At 34.9% G+C, this 26,767-nt stretch overlaps 1 protein-coding gene across 5 annotated transcripts in view; it reads right to left on the bottom strand.

Annotated features, from left to right (window-relative positions):
* Positions 1 to 26,767, bottom strand: part of ROCK2 (Rho associated coiled-coil containing protein kinase 2) — a 103,632-nt gene that overhangs the window by 19,244 nt on the left and 57,621 nt on the right. For 2 of the 5 annotated variants that reach the window (XM_072926358.1, XM_072926359.1), the window contains exons 5-28: positions 24,168 to 24,428; positions 18,375 to 18,519; positions 15,879 to 16,017; positions 14,148 to 14,239; positions 13,184 to 13,343; positions 12,544 to 12,607; positions 11,088 to 11,153; positions 10,714 to 10,793; positions 10,275 to 10,323; positions 9,403 to 9,538; positions 9,183 to 9,274; positions 8,702 to 8,948; positions 8,276 to 8,382; positions 7,499 to 7,658; positions 6,717 to 6,877; positions 6,137 to 6,321; positions 4,911 to 4,980; positions 3,510 to 3,613; positions 3,202 to 3,388; positions 2,762 to 2,855; positions 2,552 to 2,646; positions 1,996 to 2,175; positions 1,622 to 1,790; positions 1,077 to 1,253 (exon numbers count right to left, since the gene is read on the bottom strand). In XM_072926358.1, the coding sequence (XP_072782459.1) occupies positions 1,077 to 1,253; positions 1,622 to 1,790; positions 1,996 to 2,175; positions 2,552 to 2,646; positions 2,762 to 2,855; positions 3,202 to 3,388; positions 3,510 to 3,613; positions 4,911 to 4,980; positions 6,137 to 6,321; positions 6,717 to 6,877; positions 7,499 to 7,658; positions 8,276 to 8,382; positions 8,702 to 8,948; positions 9,183 to 9,274; positions 9,403 to 9,538; positions 10,275 to 10,323; positions 10,714 to 10,793; positions 11,088 to 11,153; positions 12,544 to 12,607; positions 13,184 to 13,343; positions 14,148 to 14,239; positions 15,879 to 16,017; positions 18,375 to 18,519; positions 24,168 to 24,428 (3,220 nt within the window). The remainder of the gene's footprint in view (positions 1 to 1,076; positions 1,254 to 1,621; positions 1,791 to 1,995; positions 2,176 to 2,551; positions 2,647 to 2,761; positions 2,856 to 3,201; positions 3,389 to 3,509; positions 3,614 to 4,910; positions 4,981 to 6,136; positions 6,322 to 6,716; positions 6,878 to 7,498; positions 7,659 to 8,275; positions 8,383 to 8,701; positions 8,949 to 9,182; positions 9,275 to 9,402; positions 9,539 to 10,274; positions 10,324 to 10,713; positions 10,794 to 11,087; positions 11,154 to 12,543; positions 12,608 to 13,183; positions 13,344 to 14,147; positions 14,240 to 15,878; positions 16,018 to 18,374; positions 18,520 to 24,167; positions 24,429 to 26,767) is intronic. The other 3 variants (XM_072926360.1, XM_030270044.4, XM_030270048.4) reach the window with 3 other exon arrangements.

The following is a 26,767-nucleotide window of genomic DNA, read 5'->3' as shown; positions in this document are numbered from 1 at the left end:
CTATTTCCTAAAATATGATTTTCCTATTTTTCTCTGTAACCTGCAATACATATTAAATTAGATAAAATGAGAGCTTCTCATTTTATTTCTTCACTTCTGGTGTCCATTCAATACTAACAGATCAGAAGAAGGGCAGAAAATTCCAAACTTCTCAAAATACATGCTTATAAACACTAGGAGGGGAAAAACAATGCAAGACACTATCCTACCTCAAATCTTTTGTAATTATGTCAGCAAAATTCCCATCCTAGCTATAATTTTTACTTTACAACAAAGCAAATCCATGCACATACCACAACAGCAGCTAACAAGGAAAAAAATATGTATGCATGTAGGTTTTCTTTCATTAGAAGCTTCAAAGCAAAAACCAGAGAATGAGAAGAAAAGAGGAAATGCATTATTCTTTACTCTAGTTTGATGAAGTAATGTCAAAATACCAAAAGAGGTTCTATGTTCAATGGAAAGGTATTCATACTTTAAAGGAACCTCATGTGAAATACTGAAATTTGAATGCAATAAAAACCCACTTCTAACATTAACACCAAACAGAAGCTTTGTTAAAAGGGTGTATGTGTAATCATATAAAATTGATACAGAATTAATAAAACAGGGTCTTATCACTCATAATACACTTTTAAGGTAAAACAATGTAATATTCAGGACAATGAATTTCTACAAGAAAATCACATATGTTTAGATGTGAGGAGTTAGATGTTTCCACACTTAAATGCAAAGATTTGAGTTTTTGGTGTCCAGTACCTTAGGGTCATACAGATAGCTGCAGATACCGTGTAGAGGATATCTTGAAAACAAGCCATAAGGCTCATTTATTCAATGCCTCAATGAACATGGTGAGTTTATAATAGTCAGCAAACATTTGCAAACATTTAGAGAAAACAGGCCAGTTATTTGTTCATGCAAACTTTCTCATGTTTTGATGGCAATGTTTCCTGCTGCTGCAGCATGTTAGCTGCCAGATTTGGTTTATGTTTCTTTCATTATGTATTAATAGTGTTAGTTCTGAAACAGAGAAAATGACACAGTAAGACCAAAACCAAACGGTTCTCAGATGTCACCTGTGCTATCAACTTCTGTAGGGCTGTGGGAACAAGACAAAGGTTCTTCCTCTGAGTCAGAATCGGAATCAAGAAGCATGCGAGAACTGGAAGGCTTAGTGGCAATACTGACAGAGGTAGAAGAGTGCTGATAGGTAAAGGACATGGATTCCATAGTGTGGGATTGAGTGATATGGACTAAACATAAAGCATAAAGGAGGAAAAGTAGAAAAGAAGTCAAAATAGAATCTCTAGGAGAGTATTAGTTTTACATTTTATCACATACACACAATAATTGCAAAGTAACCACAAAAATAAAGTGAAAAAATATTTAGTTCTAATGGAGCACAACAGAATTTAAAAACAACTTCTTTAAATAAATGTAAGGTGAAGTATTACAACAGACAGATTTAGTTAGCAGGTGAGCAAGTGATCACTATCAAAGGATTGATAAGATGGTAGAAATAGATAAGAATCATCAGACCATCAATTTAATACTCCAGTTTCTATGGAAAAACACTGGTATAGACCCAGTTAATGCAGAACTATTAATAAAATTAACATACCAGGGAATCCATCATCTGCCTCAGCCTCTCCAGGTCCACTGCCTATGCTACTGTTGTCCAGCCCAATGTGCAGTGACTGCAGCTGGGAACGAAGCTGTTCAATATCACTGTCTTTGCTGTCCAGAGTCATCTGCAGTTCAATCCTTATCTGACTCTCTTCTGCTATTTGCTGCAGGGATAAATCGCAAGATTTCTTATTATCACAGTATTTGATTACTTAGAGAAAATTATGCAGAAGTTGTAGCCAATCTTAATATATATTCTGTGTTGGGAAAATTCAGAAATAGAGATTGGATGTGTTACCTTAAAGTCTGTATGAATAGTAAGATTTTACAGAAAATGCTGCAATGTTTATTTTTACAAAAGGATCTTACTGCCTGCATTTCATTTATTTCCTTCTGATATTTGATCATCATCTGGGTTAACTTTTCTCGTTCAGACTTCAGCTCCATATGCAGCTTCCTATTTTCCTTTTCCTTCCGCCGTACATCAGTGTCAGCTCCGCGTTTGACTGGACCCTTCCGATTCATGATTTCAGCCAATTTATTCACAGCCTTCCCATGGAAAGAAAAAAATGACAAAAACCACACTATTATGTTGTGAAGAAATAAAGTCTTCTCTCCGTCTATAACCAGGCACAAACTAAGACCTCTGCAATCCAGCACTACAAGCTTGCTTTAATTCAATGTATTACACAAAATATAAAAGAAGGTATTGATGCCCTTTTTACTTGAAGCAAGCATTAGCTGTGTGAGCACTTTCACTCTTTTAAATAATCCTTTCCATTTTCACTAGCTAGACCCAAAATATGTCTTTGTATTAAAATGCCACTTGCTCTAAAAAACAATCTTTTATAACAGAAAGTATTCTATTAAAAATTATTTGATTCATGAACACTGTGTCTAACTGCATTTGAATATATTTGCTTACCTGGGTTTTTAATGTTCTTTCATTCAACAACTGTTTCTCAAATTGTGCTTTAATATTTCCTACATTTGCTTCTTCTTCTTTAAGCTTTGTAATTTCTGTAGCAAGGTAATTAAAAGAAAATCTATGAAAATTCATGACAAACACATATAGTACTATTAAAGAACAAACCTAGTGTCAATTTAAATCATATTTGGTTCAGAGATTACATACGTTCTTGTGCTTCCTTCAGTTTATTGTTTAGCTCTTCTTTCTCATTAGCAAGGTTAGCCACATCACTAGTTAGTGTCCTATTTGCTTCCTCCAACTAAAAAAAAATAAAATAAAAAGGACATGTGACCATGTAACAAAACTCAATATTTGGCAAACAAAGCCGGATTACAAGACAGAAGGAAATACTGCAGAGTGAGACCAGGATGAGGGTAAGAGGACTTGCTGTAAGAGGGGTAGGGGAAGAGAAGAAAGAAAGGCCTGAGAAATGCATGGAGGAAACACAATAAGAGAGTCTAGAATTTCAATCATAAGAAATGAATATTTTAAAAACATTAGATATATTTGTATATCTCCAAAACTGCTAAAGAGCAATGGCTAACTCAAACTGCAAATAAAGCTTACATACAACCTCTACCAAAATTGTAGATCATGTAACTCACTGAGGCTATGGTGGCATCTTTCTCAGTAAGTTCCTGCTTATGCCTTGCCATCATCTCTTTAATCTCCAGCTCTTTCATAATCTTCTCTTTTTCCAAATCAGAGTACTGTTCTTCAGCAATCGAACGGGCAAGTTGTTCTGAATCTGCTTTCGTCAAAGTAATCTCTAGCTGAGCAGCCAAGGAATCTCTGCAAATTATTGATACACACTTTTAACTTTAAAATGGGTAGGTTAGGGAGGGGAGGAAAGAACACAACAAAAAGACATCCTGATCTTTTATGCATTAGTAGTCCAACTAGCAAAACCCACCTCTCATCCTGTAACTCTTGTATCTTTTGCTGCATTTCTTTACAGATTTTGGTCTTTTCCTCACATTCTTCTTTAAGTTCTCGAACTTGTGTCTTATAGAGAGTCTAGAATTTAAAGTTGGAAAGAAAATTATGTGATTTCTATACTCTTGAAGGCCACAAAATTTATACAAGTTGACATGGCATGCAGTTCTTTAATCACACTAATTAGAGTATAATTGTGCAATGCCTTCTTGAAACTTATCTAAATGTCATCATCATTCACAAATGTGCTTTGGTTATTTTACTTTGTTGTTTTTCCTTTTTTAATTTGTATATTTGTGAATGGGTAGTTATATGACTTGCATTTTCTTTGTTTGTATACATACTGCAAAAGATATTCTAAATGTGAAAATAACTATTTTATACAAAAACAGAAGTATCTGAAGCAGAGAAAATAATTAATTTCTTTTTCTCTACTATTTTAAATCTTTGTCTGATGTAATTAGGCATGTGGAGTTTAGATTCTAATCATATATATCCATGAAACCAATATGACAGTTAAAGAACAAAAAGAAATACAGGAAAAGGGAAAAAAACAATTAGAACATAATTTGAAATTAAAAATTTCATGGAATCAATATAAATTTAGAACTCTGACGAAAATGAAAGACATATTATTTTGCTCTGTCTATTGAAATGACTGATTACAGGTCAAGTGACAGATGACTCTAAGTGTACTCACTGCAGGGATTTCAGAACAGACTGTCTTTCTGGCCCGTCTACAGCAGTCAACTGACCTCAATGCTCCCTTTCTTTCCTTTAATATGTGTAACATTTTAATCTATAAAACTTTAGGTAGGCCTCCTCCTCACTAATCTAAATCCACAAGGAAATCTTAATTTTCTGTTAATATTGAAACAAGCCTTTTGGCATCTCATGCAATGTGCTGTGCACTGTTAATAAAATCTAACCTCCACATGCCAGCGATGATTTTTAAGTATGCTACCTATTTATTCTGGTGCACCTTTCCACAATATAAGAAAAACTCCAATAGATAACTACCAAGTTTGGTCGTAAAGCAAAATTTCCTTCTGAGCTGTAGATGCACATGTATTGTCACATCACATGAGAATACAATTCTTCTCTACCATACAGCATGGAAAAGGCTTGAAAAATGCATGAGATTATTCATACTGTGGAAAATGAGTTGCTTGACTCCTCCCTCTGAACTCCCCCACAAAGCTGCGACATTTTTCAACATGATCAAGATCTAGGCAGCAGACAACACTGGAGACATGCACAAGAAAAACCAGTAGCTTTGGGTTACAGATGTGAAATATCTGATGGCTGAGCGGGAAGAAGAAAAGTTAACATACTCAGTAAGCAGATTAATATAAAAATAAAACAGCATCAAACATACTGAGAAATATTGTTCAGCTTCGAGCTGGTCTTGAAGCTCTTTCATTTGCCCATCTGCATCTTGACGTTCCCTAGAAAGGAAGAACATGCTTTAGAGATATGAAGATATTCCAAAGCAGTAAACAGAAAAGAGAGCATTCACACTCTTGAGATCTTCAGCAATTTCTTGACCTAAGTATCATCAGCTATGAAACCTGAAGCTTCCTATGGTTACCAGCTCTCTTAATCACTGGTACACCTGAGAATACTGCACTAATAACAAGTCAGTTTAATACTGCTAATACACTAACTACAACAGTGTCACAAAGTTTAATTGGTAAGAGACATTGATAAAGTAAACAGCCACCAACAGAATCTAATTTCCATGTAAAATGCCACTGATCTGACTGGTTGTTTTGGGTCTCCTGTTTGCTAGAGCACAGTCTGTGAATGTCTGTATTCCTTGACACGCATATTTTCTTGAATTCATCTGTTATTTAAACAACCGCTCCATAACACAGAAATGCAGCAGAAAAGACTTCTGCCAGTGCTCCACATTATGGCCACCTTCTACATGACTAACTGCACCTTGCTGACAGAAAGGCAAAGCACAGGGAGACAAAACATCCAAGTCATAAAGGAGCTAGGATTGAGAATCATCTGATATGTGTGGTAATCCGGTCTTTTCATTCACGAGAAAGTTCTTTATGTAAAAAATAAAATTGTTTCTTTCCTTATTTGCTATCAGGTGCAAATACTACTTGTAAGACCTTGAAGAACTACTGACACTCCTATATGAAGGTCCAACAGATGTGTTATCTGTAGTACTAGGTATTTCCAATGGTTATGCTTTGTAGCTCTGTAGCAGTATTAATTTCCAACTCTGATAAGCTCTCCTAGACTAATAATTCCAGTAACTTTCCTCTTCACTGAAGTCCTACATCATTAAAAAGGTACCAAGGCCTTCAGTTAAGTAAGTGTTTCTCTCAAGTTTTCAGACTCATATTTAAGCTGTGTTTTCCAAGATTTTTCAGAATAACAAACACCTTTTAATACGAACTTATACACTGCTGAATCACTAGGGCAAGTCACAATTAGAGTCACTGTAAGTTATTTTAAAGAACAATTAAGTTTTGCACTGTAGAATAGCATATTCTTTGCAGCAACTTTTAAAATTAATTTTGCTCCCAGCTTTTGTTCCAAAAATAATCAGTAACATGACAAAAACATATAGAGCAACTTGCATACTTGCGGAGTTCATTGTTTTGTTTTTCCAGACTTAATTTGATTTCCTGAAGGTGGTTGTTCTCCTGTTTTAACTGTTTCTCTGACATTCTCAAGGTGTTGACCTGCTGTGTTTGCATCTTGAGGTCATTTTGAGTGAGACAGCGCTTTTGTGTTTCTTGCTCTATTTTTAATGTCAAGTTTTTTACCTGAAAAGGAGCAGACACCTGTGAATTTTACAGATCTACACAAGAAAATAACATGTAAACAGCCTCTAATTGACTTCCTTTACATCTCTTGGTAAATCAAAGCTGCTTCCTGAATAAAGGCATTAGCACACATTAAATTACCTAGTTTTTCCATGTAAATCTCACAGCATTTACCACTGTAGAGGACAAACCTTTTAACATGAATAATGCTGAAATATTTCAGAAAAATGACACCACATTTCATAAGCAGACCTTTTAAAGTTTCAAAGGCAGAGAGGGAAAACTTTGTTGCCATTTTCATTCACAAATATTCCCAAATACAGCTATAACAGGAAAAATGCTAGGACATTGAAAATAAGGTTTGACTCAAGACTCCTTTGGTCAGTGCTCCTTACATCCTCACTCAGTAGATCCTTCTGCCGAAGGAGCTCATTTATTTTCTGTTGCGATTGTTTGAGATCACAGTCTAACATGGAGCGCTGCTTCTCAGCTTCCAACAGCCGATTTTCTACTTTCTGCTTTAAAGCTCTCTCTTCCAAAAGTTTCTTTTCCATTTCTGTGAAGTAAAAGATATCAAGACATCAGTGAAGTGTAAACAGCAGATTTTGGAGGTCAAAGGGAAAAGAATGTCTACCCTGTACTAACAATAAGCCACATGGTTTTCCTTTTAAAACTGAATAGAAAGACTACTTAGAAGTGATTAATTAAAATTTTCACAGTAGATACACACCCAGAGGACGCTTTTTCAAGCATTTCTGACAAAAAAAAAAAAACAAACAGGTAGAATTTTAAAAATAAAACATCTAAATCTAGTGTGCTCTGGCTGTGACAATATAAAATCAAAGAGCTGATGCTGTTTGAGAACCTGATATGCCAAGTAACTCAGCTGTTATTACTGAATCATTCTTTTTTTTTTTGAAGATCTGCATGCTCAAGATTTTTGGGAATGTTCTGCAATTGGAAGCACAGGATCTGTTGGTAGCTTTTTAATTAGCTGCAATAAACATAAGTCATTTAATTCAAAATAAGAGCTATCTTCTGGATTTTTTTGGCAATTATCCCTCCCTTCAAGATATCTGAGTTGTCATGAGATGCACCAGAATATGCACAGTGAAAGATCATATTATCTACTTTGTACAATTCACACCTAAGTCCAATTGTGATGTCAAATACACACCTTTCATGGCTTCAGATTTTGCTTCCTCTATAGACTCATAGATCTTATTTTTGTCTGCTAATCGTGCTTTTGTGGCTTTATGTTCAGCTTCTTCTTGTTCAAGGTTCTGCTGCATAACTTTAAATTTATATGTCATATCTATTTCCATGTTGCTCTTTTCCTGTTAAAGAAAAAATAATATTGAAATAAAACATTAAATACACCAGGTTAGTGGCAGAATTTTGAACAATAACATGCTGCTTTGAAGGACGCTTGGACTAGAAGAGAGAGCTCATGCTAAGGAAATGAGAACTGATTTCCATAAATGTTTTTTTGTGAATATCAAAGCGTTCTAAAAATGTACAACATCCCCAGTTGCAAACAATTATAGAATTACTGCCTTAATAACCAACATTCTATAGTAAGAGCAGCCTGAAGATTAAGTTTATTGAAGACATTTTTCAAGCCTTTTGTTTCAATAACAATTTTGTTTAAAAAAATCCTATTAGCAGAGGCTCTTTTATTTTTGGCAATAATGAGAATTTTAAAAAACTTCACACTGAAATGAAATGAAATGTAGCTACTGTATTGTTAAAGGTACACACCAGACTACATAATTAAATACTTTAGAAGTAAAATGTATTATAATTGTATGGGAAATTATGTCTTTTTTCCCCCACTTCTCAAATTGGAAAAAAAAATTTAAAAAAGCTGAAAACAAGGCTTATATTTTGTATAGGTTTGGTTGCAATGTCTCAAGTAATAAAAGTACAAATGTTCATCTGTCAGTGCTATTACCTTTTCTAAATCTGTGAGCTTTTCCTGCAATTGTCTTTTCTCCATTTCCAGTTTGGCTAATGCACTCTTTCCATTTTTCACTTCTTCTTCAAGGCTAGATATTCGACCTTAAAATTAACAAAATATCAATGAGGCTGTGGTCAGTGTGTGAAAACAAGACTTTATTTTTATCTATTTAGAGGTAACATTTTTTAAATGTAACACCTTCTAATTCTGACTATTAAGAATGTCTCCTTTTAGGGTGATTCTAAATGTTATCAATAATGTTTTACAGATGTTACCACACATTTTTTCTTAAATGCTATTCACAATTATGTAACATTTTATAAAACTGCATGCTTACCTAGTCACAGTCTGAAACTCAAATAACACCACCCACACCAGAGACAAGAAGCAATCTCAACTTCAGAAGATTTGCAGAAATACCTTGTAAATCACTGATAATCTCTGATCCATGACTTCGGTCTCTCCTTTCTGATTCTAGAGCTGACTGAAGATTGAGATACTCCTTCTCCAGTTTGAGTTTTGCGTTCTCTAGCAGGCAGTTCTTATCTTGTAGTTCTCTATTATTAATTTCCAGCTGCTGAATTTGCTTGGTGCTTTCTGTCTGGTTCTTCCTTAACCTGGCTGCAGTATCAGACTCTGACCGCAGCAAAGAATTGGCTTCATCCAACTAAGATTGATAAAAACATACTTCAGAAACAATTAAATTATAAAGCCCACTATTTCTACTACAGATACTAGGTTTTATGGGTTAAAGAAGTAAGGACTATATTTTAAGATTACATTTGAGCACCAAAACTAACAAGAAAGAACAGCTTTTAAAACCCGATTACACATTCCAAGTTCCTCCACTGTTACCAAAATCTGTATTTCAAGCAGTGATTATTATAAAATATTGGCATACCTGTCTTTGTAATTGATTGATTTTTTCATTGGATATTTGAGAGTTCTGATTCCTCTTTTTTAAATCTTCAAGTTGGTCTTTTAAACTGTTAACTGCAACAAACACAACTCAACATTGTTAATCACTGTCATGAAAACACTTCAATTGGAACTATAATTCATTTATTCTAAGTATTAAAAACCCACATCAAAATGGAACCTTCAAGCATAGTTGAACATACCCTCATTTTCCAAATTACGTTTCTTATCTGCTTCATGTTCTGCTTTCCTCTGGTATTCCGTATTCTTATGCTGAAGAAGAGCCTTCTCTCTCTCTAACTGTCGGACTGCAGACTCTACATTCTTCCTTGAAGTTATCTGGATACATTAAAAAAATTACATCACTAATTACACATACAGGAGTGGTAATTCTTATACGATAAAAACACAGCTCATGCACTCAGTTTAGTCTGTAATGGAGGAAGCCAATCCATCTGCCTGCTGCAAATACTACGTATCAGAACACGTGGTCAAATCCAGCCCAGGATGTCTATGGCCAGGAGCTTTGCAATTTAAATATTGTTTGATCATCTGGATTTGAGAAACCTGGTAGACCTGCCTAAGCAGTCATTCTGGGAGCAAAGAAACATACATATAAAGGTAAGGTCTTGACATGCACCTGCAAGAACCATAAATTAAGTTGTAAACAACCACATCTAAATTTGTAAAAGCAATAAGGTACAAAGCTGGGCAAGAAATAGGGTCCTTTTACTAACACCAAACAATCCAAAGCATGGTCTTCCTCCTCTGGAAACACTACTCTCACACCTTCAATTTTAAAAATCTGTATGGGATATTTGTGTCATACTGTCTGCCAACTTAAAAATATGGTAAAAACCTAGTTCTAGAAAGAAATGCGCAGTTACAGTACAGAAATCATAATGAAAATATTTTAGCAGTGACAACAATTTCATGCTTGTGAACACCAAGAAATCAGCTGGTGATATTTGCTATAAAATATACAGCTACTCAAAAGGAATTTGCTGTTATTGAAGGGCAAAATCCATGCACAAATGTTAAAGTTCTAATTCCAGTAAGAAATCTATGGCCTTACCTCTTCATCGAGCTCTTTTGCTATCTTCTCTAAACGAACACTTGTAGACCTGAACAAATATGAAAAATAATTTTAAACCCTGCTGATAATACAGAAATTAGAATGTTTAGATGTGTTTCTCTAATTTTATGTAAGGTGTTTTTGTCTCAATAATTTTATGCAAGATATTCTATTTTAAGCAAAAACCTCAAGGACCAGTGAAATCACTAAATAGTGAGATTCTTATAGGAAGTTAAAGCAAAAAAAGTCTGAACCAACCCCCAGAAAACGATCCCATTAGTCAAAGGAGTAGCAAGAATTAAGCCAGCAACTTACAGTGAGGTCTGCTTGCAGGGTTGGGAATCCCCAGAGTGGATTAAAATGCTTTTAAGCATTCAGAAACAAAAGGTCTAATAAAACATCTTTATAAACATACCAAAACATGTTGAAACATTCTCACCTGTACTTCTGTTCTAGTTCATCTTTGGCTTGTAATTCATTACTGAGCTGTTCTTCTAGCTTGCTTAGTTTTTTCTGAAACTGTGTAAAATGTCAAAAAAGCATAGTCCACATATAAAAATACTTTCACAGAAAACAAATGCAATTCAAGTAAATAAAAATTAAGGGAGAGAGAGGAAAATTAATTAAATCTTCCAGTATATTATTTTAAAACCATCACTAGAAGGTTACACCTTTACAGGGTATTCATTCTGATAATTTTAAATATATGGATTTATAGCAACAAAATTTGCTGCATATTGAATTGAACCATCACAGAATTATGTCCCACAGATTGTGAGTCATTAAATTTATATGGGCAAAAAACATTGTTACCGGCCCTTTGCTGTGCTCTGTAGCCAGAGACTTTCCACTGGAGCAGATGTTTTTGGATAGCATTTTCTAAATGAAATGAAAAAAATAAAAAAGGGGTGTACATGACCAAATTGGACAATCTTAGCTAATATGGCTAAACATGTTCAATGACCTCACATAAAGAAGAATTTCTTAGTCTTCCATCGTAAGATAATGGACACTTTGGAAATGCTTTGGTTTGCTTAATAAAATATTTTTAAGAAATAATTGTGTGTCCAGTACCTAAATATAAATTATAAATAATAAATTTTGGATTCATCTCATGACTTCAGGCTTTCAAACACATTTCTTTTCCTCTCCTCCTCTTATTCTACCCCCCAAACACAAAATGTAAACATGTGGTTTTCCGAAATACTTTATAATTGTTACAATTAGAAGATTTCCACAACAGGAACATTGAAAAGGACATCAAAACCGAAGATTTGTTGCTTGAGAAAATGCAGATAAAGTAAGCTGTCAGAAGTGGGATGCAAAATTTTGCCATCTGCATTTACGAACACAATATAAAGCAAACATCATGAATGTGACCATATGTATTTTAAACAGCAGTACCATTTCTATTCAAAAGGTGAAGTCTAAAGCTATTCATCTATTCATCAATGACAGGAAGGAAGTAGAGTCTAATAAGCTTGTGCATTTAAATTTATCTAATCAATACATAATGCATTTCCTTTATGTATTTTTTAAAATTTGAAAAGGAATTGTAAGTTTTCAGAAATGTTAACAATATACTATCTTCACTTGAATAATACAAATGTTTAAGAAACATAATGAAGTAAGTGTATGAAAATGCCATTGCTTTTCCTGTCATGCAAATTTAAATTCATTAGTCAATCTTCAAAAGCTGGATAAACACGCTCCATGTGCTCCAACTGGAATATGATTTAAACATTCCTTTATCCCTGCAGGTGACAATTTACTTTTTCAAACTTTGAATATATCAGTCATGAATCATTAATGTAAGTGTGGGACCTTCACAAGAGTAATGCTGTCTATAGGAAACAGAGACTCACACATTGGCTTTCCAAACAAATTCTGGATACAAAAGGAATTTGAGAAATATCTGTATTGATTTATCTTTATACTACAGTACTTTACTATCACTTTAACACTTGATTACAACTGTTTCAAAATACAACTGGTTTACTGCTAACAATTTGGTGAATAAACATTTAAGATACTTCACATCCACATAAAATTATGAAGGTTTTTTTTTTATTCCTTTCATAATTCAGATACTATACTTACCTCTTTGCTTTCCTGTAAATAGAAAATATCATTTTATTGAGGATCATTAAAAGACAAAAAGCCCCCCACAGAACTGTTTCAACATTTAATTTAGACTTTATCTTTTCTTAAAAGACTTAACTAAATTAGTTAATCATCCCATTAATACAAATAAAAAAAAGGCACTAACCTCATTTTTACTAGATTGCACAGATTCATTTTCTCTGCAAGACTGAGAGGAGTCATTTAGCAACCTGTCAAAAACAGAAACAAATCCCTCCAGCTCTTACTAAAGTTTTCAGCAACTCTGGCAACCTGGCCATTTTAATCAATTCTCTCAAATCTCAATTTGTCCTATGCTGCTCTCAGAATGAAGCTTGTTTCATTTTGATGTTAATGCATCTTTCTAATTTGAATTGTTCCTTAACAGAATGTTTCCAAAACTACAGCAGCTTATAATTTTTAATTAATCCAATTATTACTTGATTATTCAAGATGAATTCTAGAAAGTTATTATGTTGTGTAAGCTTTCTTCTAAAATAACTAATAAAAAGCCTTTTACAAATCTATCAGAATTTTCACCCTAATTGATTTTTTAAGGTATTGTATAATTTTGTGAATATAAAAATACACTGTTTAATCAGAGTTATTGAAATAATTGAAAGTGTAACAAATTCTTTTACTCAAACTTTTCATTTTGTATCTTTACAATTGGACATAAATTAATATAATGCAAGGAATAAATTATGCATTTAGAGTGAAAAAAAGAAAGAATATAAGAAAAATTGTGTGGGTATGTTTTTAAAAATGCATATTAAAGTATCACATACAAATTGTCTCTGTAATAGGTAAATCCTATGAAAGGCAGCTGGTTTCCCACGAAGGCTTTGGGGATTGGAAAGGTTTCCACGTCTCCCTTGTCGTCCTCAATGTCATCAAAATTACTGCTATCTATATCACTGCTAAGCTCAGGAACAACGGGAGCAGCAGCTATAAAAAGGGGAAAAAAGATGCATTTCACTCCAAGATTCAGTCACTTGCTATATACAGGTATTTCTCTAGTGTTAGAAGACTATATTATAAGATGTCCTTAAATAACTTGGAGTTAAATATGTATTAACCAGGCAGCAGATCTGGAAATATTACTATGAACCATTTTTTCTAGAACAATTTATTTTTGTATTCATTGCCTAATGCATAGACCATCTAGTATGCAAGACATATTTGCTCAGGTAATTACACTTGAGAATATAACTTTAAATACAATAATAATTTTAAAACTTCTTAGTAAATATATAACTTTAGAAGATATGACAAGCTTATGAGAACTGAACTACTTTGCTTTTTTTACCTAAAGCTATTAGGTTCTCAATACCTCACATGAAAAGCAGCAAAACTGACAAGACCACTATCAACCTTGTGTCTCAACTATCAGAAGATTAAAGGAAAAATGAAAGAAAATGAAAAAATCCCCCTCAAAAGAACAAAAAAACAAGAGAAACAGAAGCTAACATGCATTCCTTTCAGATAAAATTCTGAATCATTCAATTCCATTGTTTAGAATTGAAACACCTACATTAAAAACATGATAAAGGTGAAATAATTCCAGTAGGAAAAATGTATATTTATTAACCCTTCCTCATATAAGGTTTTATAATACAAGTGATAAATATGAATGTTTGAGCAAGATTCTTGATAGATAGAAATTACTTTGTTTATACAACTGGAAGTTTATTTTAATTTCTACTATTGTAAATACTGAATAAAACAGAACTTTTAACCTGATTTACTTACTCTCTCGAATGTTGTCCCAGTTCCACTGATCACTTCTGAAGAAAGGGTGATGCTTTATTTCTTCAACTCCATTTCTCCCAAGTCGCACATCCCTAAACAGCCATTAATCCGGAGTCACATTAGGAAAAATAGCTGCTTTTGCTTTTTTTTAAATTCTGACTTGTTCATAAGCAGCAATGAAACTTTCAGTAAAGATTGTCTGCGCTAACCACACTAACGGTCAAACAAAAACAAAATTTAAAAACCACCAACCACTAATCTGTAGTTCCTTATATAAAATTTACTGATTCTTAGCATGCACTCTCCCTGTGACTGCTAAAACGTCCAGAATCTGGAGTCTGCCACGTGGGGAGTAAAGCAAGAAAGCAAGCACTGAGGCAAAAACTAAGAAGAAACTAAAAACACAAACAAAAAGTCAACACCCTTGGGGGAAATAAAACTGCAGAACTTTCGTGTCTGCCAAACCACATGACAGACCATAAGACGCAAGTGAAGGAAGGTCTGACTTGCTGCACAGAACAGTTATTCAAAGCTGGACTAAAATAAATATTCTAAGAATTCCATCCTCTGCCCCACAACTAACCCTGACACGTCTCTTGCTGATATTTGCCACGAAGTAAATCTTAAGTGCAACAAGAAACTTTTAGTTTGAACAGGAGTCTCTCTTGAAACTACGTACAAGAACAGGACATAAAAACAATGCATGGAAAAGAAGCCATAAATCACAGAGTCGATGTTTAGTCCTTCTTTAAGTGCTTCAGCAGTGATCACGCAGCATCTGTTTCAAATAAATTGCTCGAGCCCTGTGTTAAATATAAACAGGAAGAGGGACACACGTAGTACAAGTCCACCTTACTACATTTACACTATTAAATTCTAATCATATTTTCTCTACCCTTCAGCTACTAAGGGTGAAAAATGCTGTTAAATAAAGCACATCCTTCCTGACCAACCGCAGGCTTGCTCAGTAGAGCAAACAATCTCTCTTCGAATGTAAAACCCATTATAAGGCATTTTGTTTTCCTAATTCCTCCTTCTACAGCAGCCGGATGCCCTGCTCCAGCCAAGTTCAGGTGACCACAGGAAAACGTAAGAAGGCATCATCGATCCAGAGTTAACTGGGGACCTATACTGTTCTTTTAAATCAGTGAAATTGAAGATTATCTCTGCTTTCTGAAAGTAAACAAAATGTAATTGTTCAGGTCAAGAACAAGCTTACACAGCTTAATTTCAATAAGTGGCTTAGATCCATTAAGGGGAACTTCTACGATTTTTTTTTTTTTTTTTAGCCAAAACAATAACCTTAAAGGTTTGTTAGCTATATTTACCAACTAATGCAACAAAGCAAATGAAACAAAAAATTCAGTAAATACATGCTTACTTTCAGAAAAGTATTTCCTTCCACTTTTTTTACGTAACACCCACATAGACACTGAGCAGAACAATTTTGTCCTTGTCTCTGAGGTTACTAATTACTTTCAGCATTGCAAGTGTGTTACTGCAATTTGAAGGATTTGTCCAGCATAAACTGCATTGTTAAAGAGAGCTGTAAGAACTGCTCATAGAAATAAAATACAGTACCTGGAAAAAACATCTCAAAAGCAAAACTAGAGAACAGGAGGTTTGGCAGAAGAGATTTGAACAGAGATCAGGAGAAGTAGGAGAAGGAATTAATTTTTACAATGTACCATCCAAAATAAAAAACAGTGCCAGAAAAGTACGTGCACTTACCTATCAGTTAAAAAGGCACAGATAAGGTTCTTTGCATGCTTAGAGATTTCCACATCATCAGGGAAATGCAATGAGTTCTTATGATCCATAATTTTACTGTATGTTCCTACTAGTGAGTCTGCATAAAAAGGAGTATCGCCTGAAAATAAAATAGTAAACTGGCTGTGATTTTACATCATGTTTAAGTTGTGCAAGTTCAATAAGATAGAAGAGATAATGAAAAGGCTACAACCAAATTACCTAGAAGAGTCTTTTATTAAGAAAAATAAAAAAAATGGACATGCAGACAAGTAATGTATACTACTAAAAATATTCCTTCCCTAAAATGTCTGTGTTACAAACTACACCATTTTCCATCCTGTCTATCCCTAAGAAAATTTTGCCTGGCGAATTACATCTTTTGTTCTTCCTTAAAACTCTAAATATATTTTCTAATTTACATAATGGCCGACACCCATATGAATCAATCGTTAAACATTCCAAGGGTAAAACCAAAACTCATTAAAGACTTGCTCATGCACATTTGTTAAAAGGAATCCACTAAAGCTCTCTGAAGACCATTTCAGAGGCACACAGGTCTATGTTCCCTAAGGCATGTCAGCTCTGAGCAGGAGCCCTCCAGTGTGTTATCACACTGTTAAACCCATATTAATAAATCTTGTTGACTGACAAATTACATCAGCTTGAGTGCCCATTAACATGGCAGGTGGCTTTTAAAATAACAAGACTTTTCTCATCCAGAGGTTTCCAGCATAGGCTGTAGTTAAAAATATTTGCAAAGGAATTAGACTTAAGAAAGGTAAAACTGAGGCAAGTAAAAAGAATAGGCTGTGATAAAGGCAACTGACAAATTAACTGTCAACATTCTTAACATACAAATGGTTTGGGTCTGTAATCAAGATGCTGCAACTTTCACAGGGATCCTCTCTCCCAACTAATCCATAGGTTTAATAGAGAAGGTGAACAGTCACGTGAGCCAGGCTCTTTCCTTGGTTCTGGTGTGTTGCGCGCAGGCAGGAATCACCTGGCACCGAAGGCTGCAGCCTTCCAACGAGGAACCGAGCATTTCAAAACCATGAATGTGAAAAAAAACAATGGACAACAACCATTCTGCTTTTGAAAGAACAATCGTAACTTTTGTCTCTTTCTGCCATTTTATAGCAAAATAAGAAATTAGTATACAGCAGCTGGAACTTAACTTTTAGACTTTTAGCAAATGTATCAGGTTGCCCTAACAGTGCATTGCAGGTGGGAATCACTGGTATTTGCTGTTGCCTCCATCTTTCCCAACCTTCCTCTTCATAATCCTCTTCGGTCTTGGAAATAGCTTTGATTTTGGCCACACCTTAAAACTATCTTAAGTCACTGAACTAACGTTAGGATTCATCCTGCGACCAATATTTTACGGTTTAGTTAAGCACACAATAAAATTTTAATTTTCATAATAAAATTACCATTTTCATTAGTTCTGTGGTTTTATCACCAGAATAACAAAACAGTTTCTGTGCTTTCTTTGAAGCACAAAGTGTTGGAAGACCACAGCCAGAATCTGATACGAAAGTACAGATAAAAATAGATATTTTCTACCAATATGTGGGATATGGAGAAATGAAGTAATATTTTCCTCCTAGATACAAGTAGGGGGGAAAAAAACAGGCTTTGAAATGCAGAGAAAATATTCTGGACAGCTATGCCCAATATTTTAAGAACTGAATAATTTTATTTATTACTAAATTTGTTCATGAGAGGCTATTAACTATAAAACATTAATGAAGTCAAAATGATGTAATTCTGAAAGAATTGGAAGTAGTAATAGCATCATGTTTAAGTGTTTCTCCTGTCTCAGCATACGAGAAACATCAAATCTGCAATATTCCCAGAAAATGCTGATTTTTAATAATTGTATGCTCAATTCCATCCTTCCATAATCAGTATTTTGCTACCAGACTATCATACTGATCCTCACTATATTTTAAGATGCAGATGACTCATCTCCTGAACAGATTATATTCTATGTTCGTTGCCATAGCAGTCCAGTGTATTTTACTAGAAAATCTGACTTAAGCACAAAAAAAAAAAAGAATTGACCCATACCCGCACTTTGACCTAACTGAAGACACCGATGTGCTGTGGAAAAGAAGGAGAAAAGAAAAGAGTAGGCCTGCCCTTGCCTTTTCTCTCACCTCTTGTGTCCCTGCAAACTCAGTCCTGCCTGAGGTGGCACAAATGTAGTGAGGTAGCTGACCCCAGTTAAAACTATTCTAAGAATTAGTTTTAAGCTGAACCGAGTCAGGGAACTAATCACTGAGCAAGCACGCAAACAGCTGTCGCAGCGTGAGAGTGACAGAGAGCAAAGAGAACAGCAATGAGCCACAGCATCAGCCAGAAGTTAGAAGCTGTGCATGAGGTACAAGCAGCCTCCATGCAGCAAAGTGCAGCTAAAGGCACAGGGAAGACTCAATGATAGTCTCAATAGCAGAAGAAATCATTACTTACCAACTAACATCTCAAAAAGGAAAACCCCTACAGACCACCAGTCACATTCCCGTCCATAGTAGCCATCACCCCCCTGCGATTTCAGGACTTCGGGCGAGATGTAGTCGGGAGTCCCCACGGCCGTGTCGCAACGCACCATTCCTGTCTGGGCAACAGCAACAACACAACAGCTCAGCTCAAGGGGCTTCTGAGCACCTCTTTAACCAATTTCTCTGTTAGTAGGACAGAAAGTCATAAAAATATAGCCTGTAATACTTGGTTTGAGGAGTGTGTTTTAAAGACTAATTAGAATTCAAGAAGCAATATGGATTGAAACAACATTTCTTGGTAATGTGCTTACCCCTGCCTACTCCATAGTGATTTCTCTTGACTTCATCTTCTCAAAACTCACCAATTTTATTATTTTTGCCATTGGTTTTAATCTGAAGGTACACAGCATATCAGACTGCTCCTTTTCTCATTGAATTCAGGGACAAATTTTAGAATAGCTTTGATGAGTTCTAGGCCCTACAAAGCACATACGTAACAATTTTGTCTAATTCAGCCAATAAATCAAATTATAAGTAAATTTTTATGCACACTTTGTTTTTGTCTATATATATAAATAAGACTAAAAGGAGAAGCTATTTTTAACGAATAGCAAACTTTTTTTTTCTTATTAATATATTACCACAACTGTATCGATGAAATGATTCCTCATAGTCTGCTTCAGACTGAGAAACTAAAAATGTAGGGACTGAGTGACGCAGAAGCATCAGTCGTCTCTGCCATCATTCTGATTCAAAATTATAAGTCTTGTTTCCTTTAATGAAATTCACTGAATTCACTCCTAAGACCAGATGGATGAATGAAATGAAATCCTGGATGAAGTTAGAGAAGTATCAAAAATACACTTAGCTTTTATTCTGTTTCCTAATCTGAAATTTTATCTAAACCATTTTACAAAGGTTTTTCGTGCATTTTGCCATAATCATGAATGGCAATATGTATTAATTTTGAATATTAATACACAATATTAGTAGCAACAACTAAGTTCAAAATACATATTTAAAGAAAGAGAATAATTAGATTTTGGAATTGTACTGATACATAAAATTTAGACACCATATTATAATATTCTTTCTCCTATACAATATGAACTGTGAAAAGCTTTTTTTTCTGTACTAGAACAGAATCCAGAAAGTCATTAACCAGCTGACAAAAAATTAAAGGGATGACTACATATTGTAAAGACCTACGGAATATTTCAAATGTCTTCCTGGCAAATGTCTATCTTCTATGACTCCAAGCTAAAACTGAAACATAAAGAAATTTTAACTTCTCAATTCCAGAATGAACAGCAGGGAAACTTTTGCATTCTATACTGGATGAGACAGCACATAGCTTATTCATACTGGGGTAAGAAAATGAAGTTAGCTCTTTCCAGAAGACCGATTGCATTCATTAGACAAAGAAAAATACAGGCAAACACATTTTAACACCACAAAATAAATTAAAGCTCAAAGACTCCAGGAATTTGAAGTTGACAGCATTTAAAAATGGATCTAGCACATGGCAAGGAACCACTAATTGAATATCCTGCTTGCCACAGTACTCTGTACACTAACCTGCATGACTTCTCTGAAGCTTAAGCCTCTCTTTGCCTTGAGCACAGGAGGAGTGGCTCTAGGGTTATGTGGTTCTGCTCATCCAGTAGGATTGTGGCAACTTAATGAGGCTCCAACACTGGTGTGTGTCTATCTCTTCCTTATCCAAACACACAATTACAACAGGGGAAAGTCTGAATTTTTGCTCAGTCAAGACTGGCTGAAACCACCTGAATCCCTTCCTGGGTAAGGAGATTCTTTAAAAACAAAGTCACTAAAATAGTTCTGATAGAGTTCTCTGAAGTCTGCAGCATCAGTCACAGCTTCTCCCCCTTGACACCTAAGCACTTAATAACACATCCTATTTCCCATCCCTCTATAACTAATCCACCAAAGCAAGAATACTTTGTAATATGTTACACATGTTGATATTTTCTGAGGTCTTAAACAAACAAAGTAAAGACTGTGCCACAACTCAGCCAGACCTACACAAATCTGATGGCCGCTATGCAGCAACAAGGAAAGTATTTTCAGAAAAGTTCCAGATGTTAAAGAACTCCATGTAGTAGCACTTTAAGTTTTCATACAAGATGACAAAGAATTGAACAGTAAAACAAACAAAAAAATACTTCTACAGTAAAAGAAGCCTTTGAATGCTAACACCAGGCTCAACGGGCCACAGCTATCTGAACCACATTAAGCTGGTTCTACTTATTCCCCATAAAACTCTCTACCTTCTGTCTCAGGAACTAACCTAGAAATGCATTTACAGATCACAGAACAGCCTGGCTTGGAAGGGACCTGAAAGATCATCTGACTCAACCATATGACTCAACTCATAGAAAAAGGAGTTGATAAAACATTATCTAGCAGCCTGTGGGACTGCATCACAAAATGGGCATTCTACCAGGTCCCTCAGGAGGTTGGCCTATTATCACCTGAATATGAAACTGCCAAATTTCTGTTCTGCTCATTTACACACTTCTTTCAAAGAACTTGGGTGTAAGTCTGTATGTATTTTTAAGTACTGGGTATCTTTAATACCACAGTCAGACTGTGATCTCAGGCATCAAAGTAGAGTGAACAGGGACATCCTCTCTGTCCAACACAGAGCACCTTGGCAGTCCCTGCATTCAGAAGAGACTTAAATGGTGCTATTTTCTCTGGGCAATGTGTTACTCCTTGTTTCAAACACTAAGCCTTCATGCCTGAGTAGCATACTTACTATAACAGTTGTCATGCAAAGCTTCCTATGAGGAGTCTCAGGACAGCGTTTTACCTGAAACTTTTCTCATTACCTCAAAAGATCATGGTGGACTTTGGAACTCAGCACCTTCAGCTATGTGAGAGATGTGCAGTGCACAGTCTCAAAAAATAGGCTCCCCAGGAGACACAGCAATGTTCTCTCAGCTCCTGGCAACTTGGAGGTGAGGCTGTCGTGTTTCCCAGCATCATTCAGCATTATTATATTGCTGAAGACAAAGACATTCAGGTTTCATCTTCAAGAAGATCTCCATCAAACCTGAAGGACTTGATGTCTTGAACCAAGGCTGACAATCAGGCTTTCATTCCCTCAGGAAGTTCCTTCCAGTAAACAAGAGCTGGAGGGTGTTTGTGGGGAAACATGAGGACCACACACATCAGGTATTAACAGCAGACAATGCACTGAGGCAGGAAAGGTCCAGCAGAGTCCTCTCCACTGGACAAGCTTCAATGAGAAAGAAGCTGAGTTCCAAAAAGAGGAAAACGCTGCTTCTTTCAGCTAAACTACCTGGGCTGAGGCAACAATCCCAAGCGGCAATCCCAAGAATCCCTTCTTTTAGTCACATCTTTTTCAACAGATACTCTCTGAATTTGTGCTCTGCTGAAAGCTCAGTCAGCACAGGACAGTGCTTTGATGGCAACACTGGGAGCTCCTGTCCCTGCAATACCTACTGTGCTGTGTAGTTCGTAACACAACACCTGAGGATTAGACAGACTGGTGAACCCGGTCCTGATCTACCTAATATACCTAAATACCAAAAAAGGGAACCATGATTCCTACTAAATTTTCGAATCCAATGCCATTCTTTATTCAACAACAGAAATACTCACTCAGTTAAACAACTAATTTAAAAAAGCCAAGACAAAAACGAAAAACAACACCACAAACCCCCAATTAGCACAACTGAGTTACGAAAACAGAATAGTTCCTTTTATGCTGGGAAAGATCACTAAAACACTTAGCAACTCTTTTCAAAAAATTGTAATGAGAAACTCTGCTGCAAGTGTCTGTTCTGGCCTGGCCTGGCTGACTTAAGCAAACATTGAACACAATTCCACAGCAAAGGTCAGAAAAATTCCTCAACAAATTGCACTAAAATTTTCCTGGACTCTCAAAAGCATAAGGAAGATGCTAATGCTCACAACTGCTAAAAGAGATCCAAATCCAAAAAATAAATAAGTATTGGGTAAGCATATATTTTTTTACAAATCAGTCTGCCAACACCAATATTATATTTACACAGCTGGGATGTGTTCATGTTTTGTACGAGGTAGCATGAGATTTGGAGACAATCCAGAATCTCTCAACTTCTAAAGCTTCCTGTAGAAAATTTTTTTGCCATTCCACTGAGTGTGAGAAACAGAAAGAACTTAAAATGTAATCCTTTAAAAAATTAACTTCTCTAGGAGATCACTGGTCCACTGATGATGCCCCATATAAGTGGAGCTCACTGTAACTTTATGAGAAACACAGATGCATTTGTCACATGTACAGTGTCGTCACCTGCATTTTAGGATTCCATTATTTTAACAATAGCAGCAAAAATGAAAAAAAAAAGTAAAAGGTATAGGTCCACCATTTCTGGGATCCCTAAAACAGCACAGAGGATCACCTTTTTTTCTTTTGTAGATTTATATTGTGAGGGTTTTTTATGCTTTTTTGTTGTCCCTTCCAATGTAATGTTGTAAGGGAATCTGTTGCTCAATCTATTGATTCAAAACAAATATTAATACTTTTAAGGACTAAATCAAGAGACCAAGTACTACTTTTGATTTTTTCAATTAAAGTAAATGCTGTACTTTAAAATAGAGGAAAGTAAATCAACAAAATGGAGGTAAATATTAACTCTGCCTTTAGACTAACAACTACAACATCAACAAACGTGAAAAGACTGAACTTCAATAAACAGCCACATCTGGACAATGATAAAATTAATACATTGTCATGTGAAAAAAAACCCACCCTAAACAGACACAGTACTTCTGGATACTGCTGAAGAGACATTAAGTTAATGTAAATACAAATTAAGTATATAGCAGAAATTATATAATGTACTGCCTAAACAATACAGAAAAAACCCCAAAACATAAAAGCAAGTAAGCTTAAAAGGATCACTCTAGCCAACACCACTACAGAAAACTTTCAAAGATCAGGTAAATCATAACGCACATGCATATACAGTTTTTTTGTATATGTTATAATCTTACAGTTTTTCATAGGAAGAGTATATCCTGTAAATTACAACTGTAATAACACTGTCAGGCAAGATTCTAAAAGTGCAAAGTACAAAGGTAGTTTTATTTTCAAGTTTTTTTAGTAATATAAAGTACCCTGTTAAAAATATTCTTATACAAACTCATTAGGAAACTATTTGGCTGTACATGGCTAAATCTGGACAGTTAAATAATTTTAATTGACATCTTGGCATCCTGACAAATAAGTAACAGATTTTGATCAATAGATCACATACCACTGCTGCCATACTGTGACCTCATTTGAATGACCACTAGAGGATGCTATGAGAACAATTAGATAAAAGAAAAACACGCACAAAATGTATCTCGCCTATAAAATAATTTAATTTACAAAAAAATGTCAGCTTATGAACTGTTCCAAGATTATTAATGTTGAAACTAAGAGTTATCTTGTGAGCTTTTCAAACATATGGCAAAAAAAATGTACCTTAGAAATTCATAAATGCATATGCTTTCAAAAATAGCAAAGAGTAAGTTTACATCCTTCTTCTGTGTGAGAGAACAGTTTGTAACAGAAAAGGTTACTATTTAAAATGCTCTAATATTTAAAAATAGGAAAGAAGAATCAGCTTTCCAACCAAGTAGATCATTAGATAAACATTCCTCTGGGTAAGAAAATAACCTTAGATATAGATGTAAGTTAGAACTACAGTTTAATATATGGTTAATTTTTCAGCTGCATACTTACTTCATCCATTTTCATGCAAGTGCCAAAATCTGCCAGCTTCAGATGCCCATACTTGTCTAAAAGCATATTGTCAGGCTTCACATCTCTGTGTATCAAGCCCATGGAGTGAATTGCATCAAGAGCAAGAACAACTTCAGCTGTGTAGAACTTGGCCCATTTCTCAGGCACATCGTAATTGCTCATAAGGTTTACAAGATCTCCACCTGGCATGTATTCCATTACCATGTACAAATATTTGTCATCTTGAAAGGCACAAAATAGCTGCAAAGTTAAAAAACGGGAAAGGAAAAAAAATGCAATTACTTTTCAGACAGCTAGGGAAAAGAATAATGCTCTTTTTCTTGAAGTTTCATTGAACCTGAGAATACGTTTTCAAGATTTCTTTTAATATGCATAAAAATACATTTTTCTATTAATTATGAGAGTACCTTGAAATTTACTAACTTCAGAACTCCCTCATTATATTTTTTGAGAAAGTAAAAAAATACTTTCTGATTATTTTAATACTACAGGCATCCATCCATCTATCCATCTATCTGTCTCCATGTTTCTTGGCCTTAAGAAGTATTACTGAGTCAAAATACAAAGAATCAAATCTGCATAAGGGATATTATGTTCTGATTTGAAAATAGCTCAACAGTGAGCACCATCTTATACTGTTTCCAAACTTTCTAGATTATAAATTCCTTATCTCTGTACATATTTGCAAAGTCACTGCTGACTTTGTCCTAAATCAACACATACTGAAATAAAAAATAAGAACAAAATGTTCCTGAAGAAAACTAACACAATTCAAAGAAACTGTCCTTAACATAAAATACTGATCTGGAATAAGTGGCAGTCAGTATGTTTCCTACTGGCATGATAGTGAAAGTAAATCCAGTCTCTTTAAAAGGTATTTCAGACCTAGAGTGCTGAAGTTTTAGAGATTCCATTCAGCGATCACCAGGTCTGAAAATAGCCCAGACCAGCAAAAAGCATTACTATCAAATGTTCAGTGACTGTTGTGAAACTCTCGGAAAGTCTCACCTTATTTCTCAGGGAATACTGCCTTACTTTAAAAACTAAAAGCATTCACATCTTTCAATAACATGCAAAATTAAAAGGCAATTGAAAAATAGGATGTGTGGAAAGGATGAAGTCAGAATCAGGGAGACTGTGAAGGATAAGGAACCGTGAAAGGCAGGTATGTTATTATGGAGATTTGACCTTCAGATTAAAATTACTTATATAACTAGTGACACAAGACCTAAATCAGAAATACATGTTTTAAAACATATATGCTGCACTGTATTTGTTGCATTGTATTTGTTTGCAAAAAATGGATAATATATGCAATATATAGTACAATAATCCATCGGGTCACTAAAATCCAAATGAAAATTCAAAATAATCTCAATTTTGTCACATATAGAGATATTAAAATAATAATAGATAACAGCACTATGTCTTTATACAGAACTTTTGTTATTGCCCTCAAGGGATTTCATTAAAAAATTAGTTTTTAGATCTAGGGCTCTTGTTTCATTTATTTTTCACAATAAACACTACACAGAGAGAGGCAGTGTGATCTGTCCCAGTTTCTAGATCAGAACAGGACCTACATTTTCTTTAAACCAGCTCAGTGTCCTTCCCCACTGGATCACATCACCTAAATATATCACACTAAGACACGTAATCATAAAAGGCAGAATTGCAATTACACTTTAGTTCATTTGCTATTTACAAATGCAGACACACATTTATATCCTGCTTGTGACAATTTCCTTTGAAAATCCATGCCATGCATTTCTCATTACTTTCAACTGCATGTGAAAAATAGCTCCTGACAAATACTGTTACTAGAACAAAGAACTAAATAAAAAAATCATCTATTTGTTTAAATATTTCTGCTGAATATAGGCAAGAGCACAAAGCATGCTCAAAGACAAAAATATCTTTGTGCAACTGAGGTAAAGTGTTATTAAAAACATATGGAAAGCCTAAAGTCAGTCTTATCAAATATACAGAAGCATAGCAATATATATGAAAGCATTTAAATTAATCATTTTTAAAAACTAAGGACTAACAATTTCTCCAAGCACACGTTCACCACTCCTTTTGTTAACTGGTGCAATTTACCAGTTACAACAAATGGCAATAATCAGTACTGATTGTTCCCAAAGGCATAATTCAGATTACAGCATCTTGATGACACATGTCATGAGACAGCTGCGAGCGACAGTGTCCAAGACCAGATGAAGAAATCAACTCTCTGTTCCCTGGGCATGCTGAGTGTGAGTGCTGATGCTCAGAACTGACCACTACGAGAAGATGGTTTCAAGGAAACCACTGCTAGAGCCCCTGTCTTGCAGGGGACCAGGACTGCACACTCATCCATATACCCAACCGCAGCTGAAAAGACACTCTTAATACCAATTGCCAGTGATCAACTGACTGTATCATGAGGAAAGACTGGAAATATCAGTCACATTTGTTTCTACATTCCTATACATAATTTTTCACAGTTGGAAAGATAACTTCTCCATTATTCCAAATAATTATGTAGGCATTTCAAAAATCTCTTTAATTCTGTTTTATGATGCATTTGTAGAACCAAA

Source organism: Taeniopygia guttata, chromosome 3 (genome assembly GCF_048771995.1).
Source record: "Taeniopygia guttata chromosome 3, bTaeGut7.mat, whole genome shotgun sequence".
Classification (NCBI taxonomy): Eukaryota; Metazoa; Chordata; class Aves; order Passeriformes; family Estrildidae; genus Taeniopygia; species Taeniopygia guttata.
Note: the sequence above shows the minus strand (reverse complement) of the source record. Positions and strands in the feature narration are given on the sequence as shown.